The sequence below is a fragment of the Nilaparvata lugens genome, chromosome 3 (assembly GCF_014356525.2).
Source record: "Nilaparvata lugens isolate BPH chromosome 3, ASM1435652v1, whole genome shotgun sequence".
Lineage (NCBI taxonomy): Eukaryota > Metazoa > Arthropoda > Insecta > Hemiptera > Delphacidae > Nilaparvata > Nilaparvata lugens.
The window spans coordinates 54762700-54776935 of NC_052506.1; the positions used below are offsets into that span (position 1 = coordinate 54762700).

At 38.7% G+C, this 14236-nt stretch overlaps 1 protein-coding gene across 5 annotated transcripts in view; it reads right to left on the minus strand.

Moving 5' to 3' along the window:
* The window catches only part of LOC111061937 (dedicator of cytokinesis protein 9), a 109642-nt gene that overhangs the window by 31545 nt on the left and 63861 nt on the right, over nt 1-14236 (minus strand). For 3 of the 5 annotated variants that reach the window (XM_039424056.1, XM_039424057.1, XM_039424054.1), the window contains exon 33: nt 13942-14177. In XM_039424056.1, the coding sequence (XP_039279990.1) occupies nt 13957-14177 (221 nt within the window). In that variant the 3' untranslated portion in view covers nt 13942-13956. Of the gene's footprint in view, nt 1-958; nt 1222-2129; nt 2272-9576; nt 9813-13941; nt 14178-14236 lie in introns of those variants that run through there. The other 2 variants (XM_039424058.1, XM_039424055.1) reach the window with 2 other exon arrangements.

The window sequence follows — 14236 nt, forward strand, 5'->3', positions numbered from 1 at the left end:
GCCGGGGAGAACGCACAACTGACTGCCTCACTCTTTCGATATTTTCTGGAGTTCTGATTGTTCGTTGAAGTCCATTTCTGGGTTTAGCGACACTTCCACACTCCCGAAATGAGTTGACCCACGACAGAATCGAACTACGGCCAGGAACGAGTCTGTGAGGAGGAATTTCAAATCGAGCGCGGAAGGCACGTTGCGTAGCAACAACAAGTGATCGACTATTAGAAAAGAAGCACTCAACTGCAAACGCCCGCTGCTCTCTAGATCAGAGCATGATGACTACTTACTTGAGGGTGGATAAACTTGGCAACTTCCCCCTCCAGATGCGCCCCCTTCTGCCTCTCTATTCGACCAATTCACCGCGCGGGAATTTTTTCAAATAAGTAAGTTTCTCTGGCGCACCTTGTAGTTGCGTGAATTTTAAATCACAAATTGAATGAATTCTTATTAGTTATTAAATTAGAATCAATTAATAGCAATGAAAATGAGGAAAACCTATATCCATCCTCGGTAAATTCAAAATCTTTATGGAAAATTGCAAGTTAATCAGCTATTAGTTCATAAGTAATAATGCGTAAAATGTGTACCTCCTATCCCGTATATAAGCCAATTCATTTCTTTATTAATAAGATTACGCATGTTTCACTTCTCCACCCTTTGCTTGAAATTTAATTTTTTTTGACCCGCATCTTGTCATCATCTCTCATTTTGCAAGAGTAGAATTTCACACAATTCGTTCAACCTCTCTCCAGACTCATCAAATTAGCCTCGTTTGTCTGCTCAAGTTTCTTACATACCTACTAACCAGTAACTTTGCCATTTCATCCTTCTACCAGTTGACAAAATTATAGTTTCAAGAATCCAAGTTCATATATTATAGCACTCTGTTGCCATTTGTTTTTGTACCCTGTGCCAACAGCAATTATTTATTATAACTTCTAAAGCCAAGTGAATACGATACCTGTCCAAAAAGCGCGACCCGGTAGTAGCGACCGAGCAGCCGCTTGCCAGACCGCTGCACCTGGACGATGTCGGCACAAGACTGAGTGAGCGTCTGGTAGCACTGACCGAGCATCTGGTAGTCGCGTCGCTTCTCATAGATGGGCACGATGAGTCGATAGAGTGGTCCCAGGCATTCATAGCGCTCGGCCTTCTTCAAGTACTCAGCGCAGCACTCCAACTGCGTCACCAACGTTTGTTCAGTGTACTGCACGTCGTGTACTCCTTAGCAACGCAACACAAACACCATTATAACAACTGAACAACGAATATTGGTGAGAAACCATCGGGTGAAATTGGAGAAAAAAAACTAACTAAAAGTAAAAGAAATCATTAAGTGCATGAACAGAGCAAGTAACTTACTCACTATAGTGTGTATTGTAGTTACTTTTTATTTTATTGTATTCTGTAATGTCAAGGCTGAGTGGTGGAGAGGACCAAGTCCAAACTCCGCCAAATAAAGAATGTTTTCATTACATTTCAAAGCCATTGTCATGAAAGCAAACAATGAAAACCATGTATCGAACGATTATTTATTCGAGAGATAAACGGTTACAGTTGAGTCTTGTTTTCTTTCCCAATCATTTCTAGGAAATTTTAAATTTCCAATTGAAATTCGAGAGAAATTACGTATTTTGTTGACCCTGGTACCCTCCCAATCTCATTCCAAGGTTTAGAGCGTTCTCTTATCCTACATATCATTGACTAACTTATTTCGTAATAATTCAATAACAAAAAATCAAAATGTATTTTCATATAACTAGGATTTTTTATGTAATTTGATTATTCAAATAGCCTTTGTAACAAGAACAACACTTCATATTCGCTTTATTATGGACATCACTTTCATGCGAGCATCATTCCTACAAAGACGATTACATCAGAGTTAACAAAATAAAATTGGTATCAAAAAGTAGTATAGATGGATCGATTATATATGTTTTTGAATAGTATACGGATCAATAATTAGAAAGAAAACTACATCATGTCAGGCTGAACGAAATAATATTCAATATAGACCTAAAGTAATTAAATATCCTTCATCAACTTATCCAGATGACAGAATAGATAAGCAATTCATTTGATAAAATGAAAATAAAGGTGGCGTATTGAGTATAAGGTAATATGTGCACCTGAATCAAGCTTCAGTCCGATTTCATCAGTTGAAATGTTGGATGATATGGCAGTGAAAGCCTCAGCTCCCCAATCTTGACTTCCTTTCAACTTCAAATACTGCGCCATCAGTGCTGCTATATGCAACTGACAACATGCTGCCTGTCAAAATAACATGTAATTCAATTTTAGATAGGAAATCATGAAATTGGAGCTTTACCAATAATAAATTGATCTGATACAAAATACAACCAATAACATCAAGATACACCAATTATGAAATTCTTCGTCTCTATGATTAGATTGATTGGATAATAAAATTTTTCTGTTATTTCATGAGAATTGTGCTTTAAATTCAGTGTTAGGCGAGACGGATTATTCTAAATAGCAGCAACATACTAATTTTTCAACCAGATTATATAATAAACTTTTCAAGTTATTCCATGAAAATTGTATTTTAAATACAGTCTTAGGCGAGAAGAATTATTCTAAATAGTAGTAAAGCCTAATACACATATTGGCCCAGTTGCTGGCCCAGCTGACTGCGTTGGTTTTGTCATCCACACTACGTTCCCAATCAAGGCCAGCGGTAGCCAACGTTGGCAAACGCTCCCGCATTAAAAATGACAAATTGAAAATAGAGTTGAAGGTTGAAAATATTAACTAGAAGGAAAACAATGAAAGAGTAACACAATGACAATTCACAGAAAATCAACACAAAAATCACACTCAATTACACAGTACAAAGAAAAATCAGCAGAGCAGACGACAAAAATAGTTATTTGTGCATCTAGTGCGCAAAGTGACAGTTTGCTGCACCGAAAGAAACGTTTACGCCCGAGCCGTAGGCGAGGGCGGAATGGTTTCTTGAGTGCAGCAGAGGAGCTTTGCGCACGTATTTCACATTAAGTTTTTCCTACAGTTACCATTGCATATGAAAAGTGGGTAATTATGGGTAAAATTGCCTGAATAATGTAGTAGTGTTTGAATGGTGGGGGGCAGCTGTGTGGTGTGTGCTGTGGTGGCACTGTGCTGTCGTTGTCCTCCATTATAATATCTACTTAATAATTAGCGCGTTGTGCTTCGTTGCACGTCTGCTCACTATAGCAGCCACAACAGTCATGTTACCAACTTCATTTGATTTTGCTGCACTGTTGCTCCATATAACCTACTAAGTATTTTGCGTTGCCATGTTGCAAATCTGGAGTGCAGAAAATTTTTCCCGCACTAGAGCGGAAAAGTGATTCTTTGCGTTCTGTAATTCTGAATGACCATCGCTTGACAAATTTTCTGTCATTTCAAATCCCTACCTAACCCAGTGTTATTTCTATTATTATATCATTTTAATTTCAAGTATTATGTTATTCACTGTATTTCAATATTAGTTAATATTTCCATATTTTAATAGAATCAAAATCAATGAACTACCTCGGAGAAATTATTGTCTTTGGCATGGTTCCTTGTCATGGTCATGAGCCAGGTGAGCCTGAGTTCGGGCGTGGAGGCATACGAGTTGGCCAGACTGTGCTGCAGGTCGGTGAGCATTTCTGGGTCATGGTGCAAGTCTCGCATCTGAGCAGTTGCCATCAAAACTGTTCGGATTCGTTTCGTCAAGTCCTTCACTTCAACTGGAAAACCTGCGAAGAGATTCCGAATTTAATAGTGGCCTAAAACAGATACAACATATAACTTTTCAAATCAAATAAAGTAATTTGATTTGTTTAATAATTTTTTGGTTTTTCGATAGGCATAATCAACAGGCATTGGCTTCAATCCCTTATTTGAAGTGATCAGTCGAGAAGTTAAGTTCATGTTCCAATTCACTAATAATGTTGAGCAAATTAATGAGATTAGACAGTCATTATTAACAGTACAATAACATTAATAAATAGTATAGTTATTAATAAACAGTTATTGAAAATAATATACAGTTATGAAACGAATAGTCATAAGATTTTCATTTATCCCACATTAGATTTTTAAACTACAGAAACTATTTCTAAATTTAATATTTTTTCTTGTTCTGGAGTGTGAATCGTTCGATGTGACTCATATCCTATATTCAGACTGTTACATAAATGAAAATAGGAACTGTGTTTTTGCTTAAACCTGTTGTTCCTTTCCAAAAGTGTGAAATGAAGAAATTTTCTTCGAACACTCAGAAATATTAAAATTATCATTATAGAAGAGATTATATTAAATTAGAGTTTTTTATTCATGTATTTTACAATATATACTTGTTTATACACTAATTTACATTGAATGACATTATTGCTAATTATTCAACGAATTTGACAAAGTATGAAAAATTAATTAATGATAATAAAGATTGAATGCAATTTAAACAACGATAATATAATATTGTGCACATGAATCGGTGGTGTTACAACAAATGATTGTTGACTCTCTGGAAAGGATATAAAATGATATCCTTCCCATCAACACACGACCGGGATTTGATAGATTAACTGTTGGGGGACATAGAAGGAGCCTCCACGCGAGCAAAAAGCAATTACCAAGCTATATACGAAAAGTTTTTTGCCGGCGTCCCCTGGAAACGTCACTTATATAATCCTTCTACCACCGGACTTTCAAATAAATGCACAACGGAACATCAGGCCCATTTTTGACGATAGTAAGCTTTAATGTTGAAGGCTTATCTAGATCTAAAGAGGATATTTTAGCATTACTATGCAGTGAACAGAAAATAGATGTACTGTGCCTACAAGAAACACACAGGGACGAAAACAGTGCCCGACCTCGAATTCAGGGAATGACTCTAGTTGCTGAGATTCCACACAAAGCCTACGGCAGTGCTATGTTCACCAGAAGCGATTTCACCATCACATCCACTGACACAAAACAACAAGACGACATAGAATTCATCACAGTAGAACTCAGCAACTGTACTGTGTCATCCATCTACAAGCCACCCAGCAGGGACCTCTCTCTTGAACCAACAAACAACTTTCATGCTCAAAAGATCCAGTTTGTGGTTGGAGATTTCAACTGCCACTCCACCTCTTGGGGCTACGACAACACAGACCCAAATGGACACAAATTAGAAGAGTGGGCTGAGACGAACAACCTATCTCTACTGCACGACCACAAACTCCCACACTCCTTCAACAGCCGTGCCTGGAGGCGTGGCTACAACCCAGACCTGTGTTTTGTCACAAGTAGAGTGTCAGCTGAGTGTGAAAGAGTTGTGTATGATCCCATCCCAAGGAGCCAGCATCGACCCATTGGCATCAAAGTTTACTCTGCTGTGAAGACACATGTTATACCTTATAGGAGGCGCTTCAACTTCAGAAAGGCTTGCTGGAACGCTTTTGCCAAAGACCTGGACCAGGCTGTGGCTGAAATCCCACCAACCCCGCAGAACTATGACAGTTTGTGCAGTGCCTAAGAGAGGTGTCATGCAAGCACATCCCACGAGGATGCAGACAACGATACATCCCCGGCGTAACCACTGAAATGAAGGATGCACTTACTGAATACCAGCAACGCTATGAGGAGGACCCATTCAACGATGACACCATTGCACTTGGAGAAGAAATCATGTGGATGACAAGTGAAGCCAGACAAGCCAAGTGGATTGAGACCCTCGAAGGCATGGACATGACACATAGCAGCAAGATTGCATGGAACCTGCTGAAAAGACTCAGTGGCGACAAAGGAACAACTCCACACTCTGGTAAGGTAACAGCAAACCAAGTTGCACACCGGCTGCTCCTGAATGGAAAGACAGAGGGCCGAGCAAAGAAGTTCAAAATGGAGCAACAAGAACAGCCAGACCCCAAGTTACTGGAGGAACCCATCCAAATGGACGAGCTGGAGAGAGCAATAACCCAACTGAAGAATGGGAAGGCTGCAGGAGAGGATGACATCTGCACCGAACAAATCAAACAATTTGGAACTGGGGCTAAAAATTGGCTCCTAAACCTTTTTAATAGCTGCCTGTCATCGCTGTCCCTCCCCAAAGCCTGGAGGAAAGCAAAGGTCATCGCACTTCTGAAACCAGGTAAACCTGCAGACTCTGACTCCAGCTACCGGCCAATTTCACTTCTGTGCCATCTTTTCAAGCTCTATGAGCGTGTGATTTTTCAGCGCGTCGTGCGGTTCTTTGAGGGGAGGCTCATCCCACAGCAGGCAGGATTCCGGCCAGGTAATCTTGTACAAGCCAGATATTGAACCTCACTGAGCAAATTGAGAATGGGTTTGAGGAAGGTGTCGTCACAGGCATGGCCCTAATAGACCTGACAGCAGCATATGACACGGTCAACCATAATCTTTTGCTCTCCAGGGTTTACAAGATGACGGGAGACAAGCACCTCACAAGTACCATCCGTACCCTCCTTCAGAACCGACGATTCTATGTCTGCTTGAATGGAAAAAAGAGTCGTTGGAGAATCCAGAAGAACGGTCTACCCCAGGGGAGCGTTTTGGCACCGCTGCTCTTCAATGTCTACACAAATGACCAGCCCATCACACCCAATGCTCTCCACTTCCTGTACGCCGATGATCTGGCTATATTGGTCAGAGATCGTTCTTTTGAAGGAGTGGAACAAAGACTGACTCATGCATTGGAGGAAATATCAACCTACTACAAGGAGAGTCACCTCAAACCAAACCCAGGGAAAACACAGGTATGCGCCTTCCACCTAAGATCCAGGGAGGCTAGGAGAAGACTGAACGTTACCTGGGAGGGCAAGGCCCTGGAACACACCGACTCACCAAAATATCTTGGCGTGACCCTGGACCGAACTTTGACATACAAACAGCACTGTCAGAATACATCATCAAAAGTCAACTCCAGGAACAACATCATCAGGAAGCTATGCAGCAGCCAATGGGGAGCAAATCCCAGCGTGCTCCTGACATCAGGAAAGGCTCTCTGCTTCTCTGTTGGGGAATACGCCTGCCCCGTCTGGTGTCGGTCAGCCCACACAAAGAAGGTTGATACATCCCTTAACGAGACGTGTCGCATTGCAACCGGCTGCATGAAACCAACTCCCATCGACAAACTCTACAGGGCTGCAGGAATGAACACTCCCAAGATCAGAAGAGCCAACCACGAATACTTGGAGAGGTTCAAACAGACCTTCGATGAGAGGCACGTGATGCACGGTCAGCTGGAGCCATCGCGCAGCCGACTCAAATCCAGGAGAAGTTTCATGAGGTTCACACAGCCAGAACCTCCAGACTGGTATCCACTCCGGGATCCTGAGACCACTGGAACCAGTCTGCCATGGAAATCCTGGAGGGCGCTAAATAGGATAAGAACTGGCGTGGCCCCTGTGAAGACCAACCTAGCGAGGTGGGGCTACTTAGCGGAGGACGATATCTACTGTGACTGCGGAGAGGCACAGGACATCGACCACCTCACACAGTGCCCACTGTGCCCTGTTCACTGCACGAATGACGACCTCTGGAGAGGGAATGCAGTTGCGGAGGACCTGGCCCACTTCTGGGCTGGAAAAATTTGAAAGACCGGACACGAAAAAGTAAGTAAAAAGTAACTGTTCGGAATCTCCAATGAAGACAACTTCAATGCTCAGTTTAAACATTGCTGGTGTTGCAAAGAAAATAGAGGACTTCAATATCATACTTCAGGAACACAAGCTATTAATTGTGACTCTTAGTGAAAATTGGCTTCCATTGAATAATAGCGAAGCATTAAACAAATTAAGTGAATATAATCTTGCTGCTTTCTACGGTCGCGAAGAGACAGCTCGAGGTGGTGTTTGTATTTTAATAAACAATCGTTATAACTTCTCTCGTGTCAAGCTGCGCGAAGATATAAAAGTGTTGTCAGTCGAAAAACTATTCGAGTGCATCGGAATTGAACTTACACTACAAATTGGGTGCAAGTCTTTGGTATGTGTTGCTATCTCACTGTATAGAACACCTTGGGAAGGTTGTCTTAAAAGTGGATGCTGTGAAGAATCTTTCAACTCTTTTTTTCTCAAATTTCTATAAAATTTTTATATCTTCTTTCCCTCTAAAATGTATTCAGGTTAAAAATGAGAACAAAAAATGGTTAACAAATGGCATTAAAACCTCAATAATTAGAAAAAGAGAATTGCTTGTTGAGTCAAGAACAAATAGGGATCCAGAGTTCTTAATTTACTTCAAAAAAATACAAAAAAAATACTGCGAAAGATCATTGATGTCTCTAAGAGAAAAAGCAATGATACTTATATTAACTCGAGTCGAAATATAATCAAAGCTACATGGAAGGTAATAAAGGATGAAATCGGTTATGCTCACATATCCTCCCAACCTATAGAACTATCAATAGATAATAGAAAAATTTCAGAACCTCTTCTGGTTGCTCAAGCTTTTAACAATCTTTTTATATCTGGAATGGTTTCTTGAGTGCAGCAGAGGAACTTTGCGCACGTATTTCACATTAAGTTTTTCCTACAGTTACCATTGAATATGAAAAGTGGGTAATTAGGGGTAAAATTGCCTGAATAATGTAGTAGTGTTTGAATGGCGGGGGGCAGCTGTGTGGTGTGTGCTGTGGTGGCACTGTGCTGTCGTTGTCCTCCATTATAATATCTACTTAATAATTAGCGCGTTGTGCTTCGTTGCACGTCTGCTCACTATAGCAGCCACAGCAGTCACTGTTACCAACTTCATTTTGATTTTGCTGCACTGTTGCTCCATATAACCTACTAAGTATTCTGCGTTGCCATGTTGCAAATCTGGAGTGCAGAAAAATTTTTCCCGCACTAGAGCGGAAAAGTGATTCTTTGCGTTCTGTAATCAGTGCAGCAATGGCCACTTTTCAACGTAACTGTAGGAAAAGTAAAAAGCACGCATTGGTTGACTAGTGGGGAGGGGTGGTTTGCCAGCGCTGGCCTTCATTGGCCTTCATTGGCCTTCGTCAAGGTCTATAAATAGGTTTTTATAGACCTTGGTCTTCGTTGGTCATCGCTCCGATGTTTCGGAGGCCAGCCCAGCGTAGGCCAACGTAGGCTGGCAAACCACCATCCACACATTGGCGCTGTCCGACGATGGTCTTCGTTGGGCCAATATGTAAATGCGGCAAAACATAATAATTTTTTAACCAGACTAATGTTTTTTTTTTCAATATCTGGCTTGAATGTTGCCATTATTAATAGGAACATCGAAAATTCTAAAATTGATTATTAATACAAAATGAGATTATTATTAAACGGCAGTCATAAAACCATTTTCATCTATAACTGTCTCTAAACAATGTGACAAAACAATCCAATTTTCAATTCATATGGTTTCACGTGAAATGCTTCAGAGGAGTAAAGACAATATAATTTATATTACTAGGCTTGTTTAAAAGAGAATGACCATCGCTTGACAAATTTTCTGTCATTTCAAATCCCTACCTAACCCAGTGTTATTTCTATTATTATATCATTTTAATTTCAAGTATTATGTTATTCACTGTATTTCAATATTAGTTAATATTTCCATATTTTAATAGAATCAAAATCAATGAACTACCTCGGAGAAATTATTGTCTTTGGCATGGTTCCTTGTCATGGTCATGAGCCAGGTGAGCCTGAGTTCGGGCGTGGAAGCATACGAGTTGGCCAGACTGTGCTGCAGGTCGGTGAGCATTTCTGGGTCATGGTGCAAGTCTCGCATCTGAGCAGTTGCCATCAAAACTGTTCTGATTCGTTTCGTCAAGTCCTTCACTTCAACTGGAAAACCTGCGAAGAGATTCCGAATTTAATAGTGGCCTAAAACAGATACAACATATAACTTTTCAAATCAAATAAAGTAATTTGATTTGTTTAATAATTTTTTGGTTTTTCGATAGGCATAATCAACAGGCATTGGCTTCAATCCCTTATTTGAAGTGATCAGTCGAGAAGTTAAGTTCATGTTCCAATTCACTAATAATGTTGAGCAAATTAATGAGATTAGACAGTCATTATTAACAGTACAATAACATTAATAAATAGTATAGTTATTAATAAACAGTTATTGAAAATAATATACAGTTATGAAACGAATAGTCATAAGATTTCATTTATCCCACATTAGATTTTTAAACTACAGAAACTATTTCTAAATTAATATTTTTTGTTTGGAGTGTGAATCGTTCGATGTGACTCATATCCTATATTCAGACTGTTACATAAATGAAAATAGGAACTGTGTTTTTGCTTAAACCTGTTGTTCCTTTCCAAAAGTGTAAAATGAAGAAATTTCTTCGAACACTCAGAAATATTAAAATTATCATTATAGAAGAGATTATATTAAATTAGAGTTTTTTATTCATGTATTTTACAATATATACTTGTTTATACACTAATTTACATTGAATGACATTATTGCTAATTATTCAACGAATTTGACAAAGTATGAAAAATTAATTAATGATAATAAAGATTGAATGCAATTTAAACAACGATAATATAATATTGTGCACATGAATCGGTGGTGTTACAACAAATGATTGTTGACTCTCTGGAAAGGATATAAAATGATATCCTTCCCATCAACACACGACCGGGATTTGATGGATTAGAGCTGTTGGAAATTATAACTCAAAGTAATGTTTAAAATTTAAACATTTAATGAGAAACTTGACTTAATAAATTAAGAACTAGGTGATTTGAATCTTGGAATAATGAGATGAATGATATAAAAACGAGTAATAGTGAAGACAATATTGCATTATTGATTGAAAATAGAAAAATGTAACAAATGTTACAGGGTGGGACTTAATTAAGATTATAAAATCAGAATTGACGAAATACATTTGTTCGGACGTTATGAATGCTTCCCTTTCTTGTCTGGCGTTGTGTGGTGGAGGGGGCAATTATACGGTGATGCGCAAAAACATAATTGTGGCCAGTTGCCGTTTGCCAGCCAACCGAACAGCTCACTTCTCGTAATGTCGATTTTTGCAAAGTGATCTATTGATTATTTATTGTGATTTATTACAAGTGTCGTCTCGTCTCGTATCGTGATCTGGACCCGGGATCCTGGAAGCAAGGAGGATTTGGACATGAAGGTAGGCCTATGTTATTGTGCACTTGGCCATTCTAATTGTTCAACTTGCCACCCGACGCCAGACAACCCAAAAGTTCTCGATGTAATTAATGATACAGTCCACAAACCAGATTGCTGTTTGAGCCAGCCTCTGTCGAATAAACATTGGTCCTCCGGGCCGGATTGATTTGTTCATCGAATTTGAATAGGACTTAAGTTTGAAATATTGTCTAATAGGTTTGTCGTTTTTTATGCCTATTTATTCTTGGTTTGTTCTGTGTATATGGCTTGTTTTTGTCGTCGTAGATGAATATACGCTTAATTGTGGTATTCTTAAGAAATTGGGCTCAATTTAAGTTTGAAATTTAAGAAAAAGTTAGTTGTGTGGATAAATGAACAAAAACATAGGTATTTTTCTCATCTCAATGTCTTACCTATCCAGCAACAATGGAAGAAATCAATAAATTGTGTGGTCAAGCGTCAAGAAAACAAACAATTAGTTTACAGATAGGAGGTACAATTGTTAGAGAAGATCAGACTGTAGCTAAGGAGTTCAATAATTATTTTGCTAAAGCAGCGGTTGAAGTAACTTCTTCGGTGAAACCTTTATCTGATGAAAATAAGCAACTGTTAAGGAATAAATTTAAAATAAAAAATTATTACAATTCAAATTCCTTGGCCTTTTCTTTTGATGAAATTGATAAGTTAATTCAGAGTTTAAAGAATGGCAAGTCTCCAGGCATGGATGGTTTGGTGGTAGGTTATTAAAAATAGTGTCTACATCAATATTCCCGTTCTTTGTGACATTTTCAATAGTAGTATTTCTTGTGGAGTATTCCCTGATGCCTTGAAAATAGCCAAAGTTGTGCCTATCTATAAAAAAGGTTCAAAAACTGATATTGCCAATTACAGGCCAGTCTTTGCTTTCAGTTTTTTCTAAAATACTAGAGAAACTAGTAAAGAAGAGAATTGTAGATTTTTTCAATGTTAACAAATTCTTCTACAGTGGCCAATTCGGCTTTCAACAGGGTTTGAGTACTGAAATGCGCTGAATCACTTATGACAAATATTTATAATAGTTTGAATACTCGTGGTAAGATGAAAGTTTCAGGGCTCTTCCTTGATATTAAAAAAGCTTTTGACACTGTTGATCATGATTATTGATAAATAAGTTGTTCATGTCTGGGGTTCGTGGAATCCCCTTAAAGTGGTTTAAATCTTATTTAGAGAATAGGAGCCAATGTGTTAGTATAAATGGTATTAATAGTGAATTGGTTGTAAACAGCAATTGTGGAGTCCCTCAGGGTTCAGTCCTGGGGCCTCTCTTATTTTAGTATATATAAATGACTTATTCTCATTGAATTTTCATGGATCTGTAACATCATTTGCTGACGATACTGCATGGCCTATTCAGCTAATAGTATAAATGAATACAAATGATGTTGCAGTCAGACTTGAGCAATTTGAGACTCTGGTTGATGGGAACAAAATAGTGTTAAATGCTTCTAAAACTAACTTCATTAATTTCTCCCTATCAACGGTTTTGAATTCTCAGTCCTTTAAAGTATCACGAGATAGATTGTCAAGCAGAGTCATGTAGATGTAATAGTATTTATCAAGCTAATTCCTTGAAGTATCTTGGTATGACTTTGGATGACAGATTAATTTGGACAAATCACATAACATTTGAAATGTAGACTTCTTTTTTTAATTAGGAAATTTTATAATCTTCAACAATTCTTACCTAGATATATTCTCCGTCAATTGTATTTGCATTTTTCACTCAAAACTAGATTATGGATTATCTTGCTGGATGTCAACATATGCTTGTCACTATAATCCAGTTGTAATCTACAGAAAGCCATAATACGCATCATTTGTGGTGTTAAAAGAAGGATTCACTCGTTCCCTTATTTCAAAATTTGCAAGTCTGCCCTTAAGAAGCATGTATGTGTTCAAGGTGCTGTCGTTGTCTTTAAAATGAGTGGAACCGAAATATGGGGATTGCGCCTGAAACTCATCCAATGGGTGAAGTGGTAACACGGCAAAGAACAAGAGAGTTGCTAGCAACACCAAGGCCTTATTGTACAGGTATAAAAAGAGTTTTGTATTTTTAGGATGCAAATATTACAACTTGCCCCTACTGACATAAGGAGAATCAATTCTTTGACACAGTACAAAGAAAAATCAGCAGAGCAGACGACAAAAATAGTTATTTGTGCATCTAGTGCGCAAAGTGACAGTTTGCTGCACCGAAAGAAACGTTTACGCCCGAGCCGTAGGCGAGGGCGGAATGGTTTCTTGAGTGCAGCAGAGGAGCTTTGCGCACGTATTTCACATTAAGTTTTTCCTACAGTTACCATTGCATATGAAAAGTGGGTAATTATGGGTAAAATTGCCTGAATAATGTAGTAGTGTTTGAATGGTGGGGGGCAGCTGTGTGGTGTGTGCTGTGGTGGCACTGTGCTGTCGTTGTCCTCCATTATAATATCTACTTAATAATTAGCGCGTTGTGCTTCGTTGCACGTCTGCTCACTATAGCAGCCACAACAGTCACTGTTACCAACTTCATTTTGATTTTGCTGCACTGTTGCTCCATATAACCTACTAAGTATTTTGCGTTGCCATGTTGCAAATCTGGAGTGCAGAAAAATTTTTCCCGCACTAGAGCGGAAAAGTGATTCTTTGCGTTCTGTAATTCTGAATGACCATCGCTTGACAAATTTTCTGTCATTTCAAATCCCTACCTAACCCAGTGTTATTTCTATTATTATATCATTTTAATTTCAAGTATTATGTTATTCACTGTATTTCAATATTAGTTAATATTTCCATATTTTAATAGAATCAAAATCAATGAACTACCTCGGAGAAATTATTGTCTTTGGCATGGTTCCTTGTCATGGTCATGAGCCAGGTGAGCCTGAGTTCGGGCGTGGAGGCATACGAGTTGGCCAGACTGTGCTGCAGGTCGGTGAGCATTTCTGGGTCATGGTGCAAGTCTCGCATCTGAGCAGTTGCCATCAAAACTGTTCGGATTCGTTTCGTCAAGTCCTTCACTTCAACTGGAAAACCTGCGAAGAGATTCCGAATTTAATAGTGGCCTAAAACAGATACAACATATAACTTTTCA